The sequence below is a fragment of the Guillardia theta genome, assembly GCF_000315625.1.
Source record: "Guillardia theta CCMP2712 unplaced genomic scaffold GUITHscaffold_74, whole genome shotgun sequence".
In the NCBI taxonomy this organism is placed as follows: Eukaryota; class Cryptophyceae; order Pyrenomonadales; family Geminigeraceae; genus Guillardia; species Guillardia theta.
In genome coordinates, this window is record NW_005434600.1 from 265,482 (window position 1) to 275,145 (window position 9,664).

Here is a 9,664-nt window from a genome sequence, read left to right on the forward strand (position 1 = left end):
ATTTTAAAACGTGAAAAGTTTGAAATTATCCTCAATGATTTGAAGTTTGGAGCATTTCCAGCTTTCCACGGAATCGAACTGAATCTGGCCCGGCGGGGCCTGTCGGAATCGGTCCAGCGGCCGGGCGGCCCGGCCCGGGAATTGCGGCACGGAGGCTTTCAGTACCGCCGGTTCTCCGGTAGCCTAGTAGCTTGTCCTGCCGTGACTCCGGAGTCCCGTCACCGCAGCACCGCGTCCGTGACCGTACGGTCGGGCCGCGTCAGATCCGGGTGACTTCCAGCAGTGGACATTTGAAAGTTCGGGGCCCCGTGGGTGAGTTGCATTGAATGATTTCAAGTTTCAAGTTTGCCAGGCGGCCGCGCCGGGCCCGGGCCCACGGTGGCCGTAGTTGCTTGCGACCGCCCGCTAGTACTGGCTGAGTATCAGATCCGACCGCGGGGCCGGGCGCCCAGGCCCAGCCCGGCCTGACCGACTGAACTTGAAATAACTATGAAAAGGTGGGTACATGGTTGCCAAAGTCTCACCCCCCACCCCCCCCGTTAAAATGGCTCGCAATCAGTAAAAACAAATGACAAGCATCTTCAACTGCTCAAGATGACACAACGAGCGGTCGGAGTAGAGGAGGGGGGGAGAAGAAAGGAGAGAAGGGAGAGAGAACATGACGAGGGGAAGAAGAGAAGAGGGAGAGAGGAAGAGAGGTCAGAGTTGAAGACTGAGATATACAATGGAACACTTGCGGCGAGAGCAAATGAAGACGAAGAGGGAGAGTAAAAAAGGCAGCAAAAAGGGATAGAGGGGAAAGAGAAAGCTGGGAGAGGATGGCAAGAAACGTTGGAGAGACAGAGACAGAGAGAACAAGTCACAGGCAGGCAGGCAGGCAGGCAGGCAGGCAGGCAGGCAGGCAGGCAGACAGACAGACACTAGTTTGCTCTCCTGTGTTTCCTGTGTCCGATGAGCCTCTTCTCTCTCTGCAACCTGTCGCTGACTCCTGCAGGCTCGCTAAGATGTCAACGTACCTCGACATCCGAGGGCTCAAGTTCCCCGGGTGAGCAGCGCACTCAAAGCCCTCCTCCTTCCCTCCCTTTTCCTCCTTCTCTCTTCCTCCTTCCCTCCTTCATTCCCTCCCTTCTCTTCTTCTCTCCCTCCTCTCCCTCTCGCCCTCCCTCTCATTTTCTTTCTTCTTTCTCTCCTTCTTCTCCTTTCTCTCCTTTTCCTCCTTTCCCTCCTCTTTCTCTCTATCTCCTTTCTCCCTCCCTCCCTCCCTCTTGACTTAGAACCGACAGACCCTCCCGCTTTTCGCAGCCAGATCAGCACATCTTCAAGTAGACCTGCAACTTTGCATGACTTCTCTTGACCCCTTATCTAAGGCCCCAGCACTGGATCTCCCCGCGAAGAGCTCACGAGATGAAGGAGGAGCTTGCCAGGTAGAGGTAAAGTTGCAGCTGCGGTCGAGTGATGATGCTGGAAGGTGCAAAGCTCAGGGGAAGGACTTATGGTCGAAGGAGTGGAAGAATGTCCCGACCACCTTCAACGTCAGGTCCAACACGTCGAGGTCCTATCAAACCTTTGAAGTCCGGGGTGTGAAGATGTCAAGGTTGTCGCTGAATGTGAGTTGAGCGCAAAGAGTTTCTCCTGTACATGATTGCGCATATTTCCTCTGTACTTTCATGTTGGTGATCTCATTGCCTGCAGAAATTGAGGCCCAGCACGACGGCTTCATCAGCAAGATATCGTAGCGACAGCATGTACTCTTCATGCGAGTATGATGGAGTGAACAGGTCAGACATTAAGAGTGCTTGAGGCGCCTCAAACCGATCGGGACAAAGAGGTAGAGAGAGCTGGGAGAAGTCAAATGAAACATGACGACTTTGAAGATGTTCTACCAATCTCCTAGAAATTTCTTGACGAGGCAACCAAGAGATTGTTGGAGGGAGAATGCAAATGAGTCCAGCGGCAGGAGATACAAGACTTCTATGGCAACGTACATCACATACACCGATGACTCGCGGAGGCCTGTCTCTGTACTCCATTACCTCATCTCCTCACCTTTCTCACAGTTCGCCGGCCCATCGAACGCCAACCTCTGTGATGAAAGTATGCGTTGATCAATATTGCAAGGGGAGTCATTCTCCCTTCGCAAGACCAGCTCAAATCAGGTCTGTGCAACATTTCATTCTGTCTGATATGACTGAACCCCGCGACAAGTTCTCCAAGATCACCTGAGATCCTACATCTCGACGTAAAACTCCGTCTCTGAGATGTCGAGCTTGTGATCGTTGGTGGACAGGAGGGATCGGAATCTGATAGGAGGAGTGAGGGAATGAGCGAGACAGCGAATTCTCCCCACGAATTCAAACGATATCGAGGCTTGTTTTCCCTCTACATTTGTATTCTGCACCTGACGATTTGAAATCAGCGGAAAACTTCACCACAGCAGGATCCATGTCTGCCGGATTCAGGCCGTTAAGGTAGTTGTTTTTGCAAACGATGAATGTGATGCAAACCATGAGATGACAATGGATGATGCTATGATGATGAAAAAAGTTCAGGCGATGGTGATATTGATGATTGATTCCGTAATCGAGCAATGACGACGTTTGGTCAACAACATCATGACTCTGTTAACGATTATCATCTTCATTCTGGTGTTAAAGAGGACTCGGAAGCTAATGCTTGATTTCAGTGCAAGAAGTCTGTGCAGCCCTCGGCGAACTGTATCGAACTCCTTCCTGTTTGACAAGCTCTCATGTTGAATTCAGTTGGCTGCCTCCTCCCCTGCAGGAACTCAGCTGAGCCTCATGCTGGAAGGCGTGGATGTACTTGTCTTGTTCTGTTCTTTGCTCTCAGCTTACACAAATTCTAGAAAGAGCGATCGTCAAGCATAAGTTCCATGTACAGATTCTCTCGTGATGGCAGCGGCGAGTGGAGGGAACCTATCGGGATGATTGTATCTGACATGCGCTCCCTTGCAGAGAAGAAGTTGTCAAGAAGGACAAGCCTGAGAGCAATAAGACAATCTTCCATTCTCGAGGTCTTTACATCTGATGCACTTCACCAAAGACATCTGACTTGCTCCCGATGTATAGAAGCTTCGTCCGCTCGAGGAGCGTCAGCAAGGATCTTGGAGATCGTCACATAGAGATCTTGACAAGATTACATTTGTACAGCAGACTTCCATGTCAAGTGAGGACTCCTTGCTCTTAGTGCATGTGCTGACTGCAGTGAAGAGCTCGGGCACCTGGTGGATTCAACTCCTTACAACTACAAGGTTGTGTGGACATGTACATTTATGCTGCCGACACGCTAATAACCTCAAAACCAGGTCCGTTTGCAATTAGACAAGTAGGCCTGCAGGAGAAACATCAGATTAGTATATCAATGAAGATGTGTCATAGATACGTGATGGTGTATGTGGCTGTATTTGGAGAAAGAAACGTAAATTTCCTGCAGCATGCAGATACCTTGTTGCACGTTTCGTTTGCAATCTCAACGATCCGAGGCGGAGAAGGAAAGTCAGACGTGTAAGTCCAGCAAGCGGTAGCAACAAGGAGGACAGGACCGTCAGCAACCATTTGAATCGCTCGTTCCATCTTCATTTTACGGTGGTATCAGCTGTACCCAACCTGATTTATCCTATATCCCCTTGCCAGGACTCATGTGGTAGGGAGACTAGGCCAGCACTTGGCTGGACTGACACGAGCATACCCATCGTCCAACGATGGGTACAGGGGGAACCTCTCTTGTATCTGATCAGTATCTATTCCTTTGTTCTTGTTGTTCGAGTTTTGTTCACGTTGACATGAATAGAGTTGAAACCTGGCAGCGTCCGCCGAGTCCTCAGCCTTCAGTTGACTGGCCCGGCGCCGCCTGTGGGTGCTGAGTCCCAGCCTGGACACGAAGATCTGACCACTGAAAGTCAACTTGAAATCGTCTCCTTTCATCGCGGCGGTCTCCAAGGCTTTCTCCGTCGGAGCGTCGGAGCGAGTTTTTGGTTTTAACACACCCGAAGCTAAACAGCCTCAGTTCGCCTCGGATGAGGAGGTTTGCTCGAAAACTAGTCTTTTCGCCTTCACCGACTCTTTTACTAGCCACCTTGGGACCTTCCTATGACCTGAGACTATAGGTGAATTTTCCCCAAGTCACCTGACCACTGAGCGAATCGTCCTTTCCCTGCCCATCCTCCTACTAGCTTCTCCCTGCAGAGACCCGACCCCTCTTTGATCATACTCCTAGGGCTGAATCATGCCCCAGATACCCGCTTTTCTGAAAGCCCTCTCCCTCCTCCGCCTCTCCCCCGATGACCTCTCCGTCTACCTCGCCCCCGACCTCGACCTCCTCGACCCCCTCGACTCCCCCGACCTCCCCGCCATGCCCCTCTGGGACCAGCTCACCTCCTGGCCCGACGACGACGGGCAGCCTCCCTCCTTGACCTTCGCCAGCATCGCGCGAGCCAGCGAGGGCGAGGGCGAGGGCGAGGCCGGGAGGGCGGGGGCGCGGGGGAAGGGGAGGTACGCGCGGGAGGCCTGCCAGTTCTGCCGGCAGCGGAAGCTCAAGTGCGACGAGCGTCGGCCATGCGGGCAGTGCGTGCACTTGAAGACGGAGTGCGTGAGTCAGGCAGGGCAGCGGAGGGGGCGGAAGCCGAGGAGACGAGGAGGGACGGGGGCAGAGCCAACGACGGATGCGAGGGGGCAAGCCGGCGGCTGGATAGAGGGAAGCGAGGAGCTGACCGAGATAGCGGAGGGCTTCTTGGTATAGCCTGGCCGTGTTTCGACGTGCCGATGCGGACAAGCTGAGGACAAAGCGGCGGAGGACGAGGAGAGCTTGATAGACAGATAGTCTACAATCAGCGTGTATGAGTAAAGGGTCTTGTGCTTGTCTCGGGGAGGGGAGGGGAGGCCCCAGACACCGGTGTAGCGCGCTGAGAGAGCGTGCGGTGGCTTGCGGGCAGCAGGCAAGCAGGGAAGCAAGGGCGGAGGTTGCTGGCGGGCGTATGTGAGCTGTCAGTGAGTGTGTGAGGGCGAGCCTGGAGCTGCAGAAGACCGCGGGCATGCCGTGAATGAGGCGCGCTTGGGTGGTGTTGATCATGAACAACAGAGTATGGTGTTGATTTGCATCTCCTCAAGGAGCATGCCTGGTCAGTGAGAAGAGCACTCTATCTAGAGGATCCGAGGGTTGAGAGCAAGGTCGGTGCTTGGCATGGTTGACGCTCTTCTTCATTGGTGCTACCATGCCACGTTTATCACCACATACTGCAGATATATAAAGAATAATCGCCTCGCCTGCTTTATGATGGCTACACGACTGAGATGCTCAGGGATGAGGGTGTTTGATACCTAGCTTCGACCCAGCTCATATTGACCCTTAAGAACACAAGGCCAGTGGAAAGACATAAGCAAACCAGGCAGCTCTCGCCCAGAGCCCTCAGCTTCCGCCTCCTCCGCTGCAACTTGTCCGACTTGAGTTTGCGCTCTCGGCAGAGCTGGCCTGTCTGCCGCGCGTGTTTGCAGGGGGGCTAGCAAGCTGGAGAGGTCATCGGGGGAGAGGCGGCGGAGAAGGAAGAGGGCGTGGAGGAAGGGCAAGGAGGTCGGGAAGGAGGAGTAGGGGAGAAAGGCAGGAATCTGCGGATGGAAGCTGAAACAGAGATAGATGGGAGGACCAGAAGTACTGAAGATGCTGGATCGGCAGGAGGAGGAGGAGGAGGAGATGGAGCATTAGGAGAGGCAGGGTTAAGAGCAGGAGCAGGGTCAGGGTCAGGGGCTGGGTCAGGAGCAGGGGCAGGGGCAGGAGAAGAGAGATGAAAAAGGGGCAGCAGCAGGGGGAGAAGAAGGGGCAGGAGCAGGAGCAGGAGCAGGAGCAGGAGCAGGAGCAGGGGCAGGGGCAGGAGCAGGGGCAGGAATGGAAGCAGGAGCAGGATCCGGTCGCTATAGAAATGGTCAGGCAAGGGGAAACGGGCACCCATGGGGCATAAAAACATTTCATTGTTTTGAAATCGCTTCTTTTCGCCTCGGCGGCATTGTCATTCTAGAAGCTTTCTCGAAATCGCTTTCCTTCGTCTCGGCTGCTGATCGATCCTGCTTTACAAAGAACCAGCTCGTCGTGGCCCCTACGGACATAGCCGAGGACACATTACCTTACGGCATCCGAGTCGAAACGACTCTTATTCGTATCGGATATCGATACATGTCAAAAAAAAAGAAGCAAAGCAGTCACTGCCTGCTTATCGCCCCTTCCTCTTCTCTGCTCAACGCGATCTTTGCTGACAGGTCACAAGCACCACGCAAGCTTCCAGACCTGCTGTCATGACCATCATACTTCATACCAGCCCCTTCCTCCTGTACACCCTCGACCCTTCATTGCAGCCCTCTGACCTCCCTGTCTTTCCTTCTCCCTTCCTCCACGCCCTCTCCCTCCTCCGCCTCTCCCCCGATGACCTCTCCGTCTACCTCGCCCCCGACCTCGACCTCCTCGACCCCCTCGACTCCCCCGACCTCCCCGCCATGCCCCTCTGGGACCAGCTCACCTCCTGGCCCGACGACGACCAGCTCCTGACCCCCTTGTCCTTCGCCGACGCCGTCGCAGCCGGCAAGGCCGAGGGCGAGGCCGGGAGGGCGGGGGCGCGGGGGAAGGGGAGGTACGCGCGGGAGGCCTGCCAGTTCTGCCGGCAGCGGAAGCTCAAGTGCGACGAGCGGCGGCCGTGCGGGCAGTGCGTGCACTTCAGGACGGAGTGTGTGAGTCAGGCAGGGCAGCGGAGGGGGCGGAAGCCAAGGGCACGGGAAGGAACGGGGGCCGAGGTGACAACCATGGCGACTTTTATTATCGAAAGTTCATCCGCAACTTCTCGACAATAGCAGCCCCTCTGACTGACCTTCTCCGCAAGGGCGCTCAGTTTCAGTGGACTGCAGCATGAAGCAAGCTTTGACGTCTCAGCCCCTCCTGCATCACTTCGACCCGTCCCTTCCGACCGAAGTGCATTGCGACGCATCCAACGTGGGTATAGGAGGTGTACTCTTACAGCAGCTTCCCAACGCCCCCGCCCGCGTCATTGGCTACCACGCGACCGAACGAGAGTAACTTGCAATCAAGGATACCATCCTTTTCTTCAAGTTCTACTTGATAGGGACTCCATTCAAGGTCTTTACTGATCATCAAGCTCTCACGTATTTCCAGACACAGAAAGACATCAACAGCAGATTGATTCGTTGGCTTCAAACGCTCAGCGAGTTTGCAATCACCGAGTACTGTTACGTCAAAGGTTCTCAGAACGTCGTCCCCGACGCTAAGGCTCAGCCGTCAAGATGAAGTTCCCCTCTCGACTGCAGTCGCTCCTCATCACGAGCAACTCTCTCGCCAAGAGGACGGCTTCTTGCTCGCCTTCACCGTCAGCGCCTTGCAGCCTTTGCCCGACCAGATTCAAGCCGCCTATGAGACGTGCGACTTTTGTCGTCCTCTTATCCAACGTCTCCGCGCCAAGTCTTCTGTAACTTCTTTTCATCTGCATGATGAGCTTCTGTTTTATACAGATTCGTTGCGCCGCATTCGCCTGTGCATTCCGCAAGCATTGCGTCGAGAAGTTCTCTTTCGCGCCCACGACCTTCAGTCCCACCTCGGGTTTTCAAGAACCTACCTTCAGCTAGCAGCAACCGTTCATTGGCCCCAGCTTCGGAAAGACCTCGAGCTCTACATCCTGTCATGCCAGCATTGTCTTCAAGGGAAATCTTATCGCCAACGACCTATGGGTACTCCTCATTCCCATGCCGTTCCCTCGACACGCTTCGAAGTCGTCAGCCTCGACTTGCTGACCGGGCTCCCACGAACTCGAGATAAGAACGATGCAATTCTTCTTTTCATGGACGAGTTCACAGGGCGAGTTTATCTCACCCCCTGCCGTAAATCGATTACTTCTGAACAAGCTGCTCAAAAATTCATCGAAACCGTGTTTCGATCCCAAGGCCTTCTCAAGTCCTTATCAGCGACAACGCTGTCATCTTTTCGTCCAGATTCTGGAACGCGCTCAGGCTTCAAGATGCTCAACGTTCACGTGAAGCATTCGTCGCCTTTTATGCCTCAAAGCAACGGTCGACCCGAGCGTATGAACTCCGTCGTCCTCGAAGCTCTTCGTATCTACACCACGCAGTATCCTCGAGCCGATTGGGATAGGTACCTCCCCATCCTGGAAACTCACCTCGACTCAGCTGTTCGCCGTCCCATCGGTGCCATCCCTTTCGAAGTCATGTTCGGCAAACCTATCAGGACACAACTTTCTCTGCCTTCACCTGACGATCATCAGGACGAGACCCTCGACTCCATTCGTGAAGCAACCGAAGTCAGCGCCGAAGCTGCCCGAGCTGCTCTCGAAGCTGCAGCGCGTGCCACCGAAGCTCGCCTTGCGCAAGTCCGTCGTCCCTGCCGCTATCAAGTTGGAGATCTGGTTTGGCTCTCAACCGCCAACCTCAACATCCCCGACGCCGCCTCGAAGCTCAACCCTCGCTTCGTTGGTCCCTTCCGCATCCTGCCACCGGAAATTGTTTCAGACAACACCGTTCGTCTCGACGTCTCTCCTCGCTTCGCATCGATCAGAAACACCGTCATCAACATCAAGTGGCTTTGTCCGCATACAGAGCGCGACCCTGCCTATCAAGATCCCCAGCGACCACCCGAACCTCTGGCCACCAGAGACGGCTTGGAATACGAGATTGAGAGCATTCTCAGCAAACGTCGTCGCGGTCGAGGTATTCAGTACCTTGTTAAGTGGACAGGCTATGATCAAGTCAAACAATTGGCTTCCTGCTCGTGAATTGCAGCAGAAATCTTCGCGAACTCATCCGTCAATTCAAAGAACGTGAAGCTCTTCAAGCTTTACCCTCCAACGCCTTGGACTCCTCCGACTCGTCTGAAGTGGAACTTCAAATCCTGTCGTTCATCTCCTCATGGTAAGAGCGAAGGACAAAGTGGTACTAAGTTGTCAAGCGCAGATGGAGCGATGTTGTATCCATGAGGATCCGGAATCACGGATACTCGTCGGATACTCTGCCGGATATTCTCTATTTAACCGGACGCTTCCTGAGCGCCCGGCCTCTTGATTTTCCCCCACTTGCATGCACAGTGAGTGTGGTGGTTGTGCGTAGTTTACATCTCAGTAAACTTAGAGACTTCTATCTTCTGCATCTCTATCTTCTTCATCCTTACTTTGCTCGTGTCGTTGACAATCTCTGTGTTGTGTATACAACACTGCTGCTGCTGCTGCTGCTGCGGATTCCTGCCTTTCTCCCCTTCTCCTCCTTCCCGACCTCCTTGCCCTTCCTCCACGCCCTCTTCCTTCTCCGCCTCTCCCCCGATGACCTCTCCAGCTTGCTAGCCCCCCTGCAAACACGCGCGGCAGACAGGCCAGCTCTGCCGAGAGCGCAAACTCAAGTCGGACAAGTTGCAGCGGAGGAGGCGGAAGCTGAGGGCTCTGGGCGAGAGCTGCCTGGTTTGCTTATGTCTTTCCACTGGCCTTGTGTTCTTAAGGGTCAATATGAGCTGGGTCGAAGCTAGGTATCAAACACCCTCATCCCTGAGCATCTCAGTCGTGTAGCCATCATAAAGCAGGCGAGGCGATTATTCTTTATATATCTGCGGTATGTGGTGATAAACGTGGCATGGTAGCACCAATGAAGAAGAGCGT

The 9,664-nt window shown here is 54.2% G+C and overlaps 3 protein-coding genes across 3 annotated transcripts in view; all 3 read left to right on the top strand.

Annotated features, from left to right (window-relative positions):
* Positions 1–1,004: 1,004 nt before the first annotated feature.
* GUITHDRAFT_143380 (hypothetical protein) lies at positions 1,005–2,223 on the top strand (the record flags this gene model as incomplete). The annotated part of the gene is made up of 7 exons (XM_005826522.1): positions 1,005–1,045; positions 1,368–1,424; positions 1,469–1,607; positions 1,693–1,778; positions 1,958–2,094; positions 2,119–2,156; positions 2,206–2,223. 7 exons carry the CDS (start codon positions 1,005–1,007, stop codon positions 2,221–2,223), a joined length of 516 nt encoding a protein of 171 aa, XP_005826579.1.
* A 2,019-nt stretch (positions 2,224–4,242) lies between these two features.
* Positions 4,243–4,755, top strand: GUITHDRAFT_114326 (hypothetical protein; the record flags this gene model as incomplete). The annotated part of the gene is made up of 1 exon (XM_005826523.1): positions 4,243–4,755. One exon carries the CDS (start codon positions 4,243–4,245, stop codon positions 4,753–4,755), a length of 513 nt encoding a protein of 170 aa, XP_005826580.1.
* Positions 4,756–7,908: 3,153 nt separating this feature from the next.
* Positions 7,909–9,664, top strand: part of GUITHDRAFT_154392 (hypothetical protein) — a gene marked incomplete at its 3' end in the record, with an annotated part of 22,052 nt that continues 20,296 nt past the window's right edge. Inside the window, exons 1-2 of the mRNA XM_005826524.1 lie at positions 7,909–8,157; positions 8,218–8,473. Coding sequence (XP_005826581.1) covers positions 8,024–8,157; positions 8,218–8,413 — 330 coding nt within the window. The remainder of the gene's footprint in view (positions 8,158–8,217; positions 8,474–9,664) is intronic.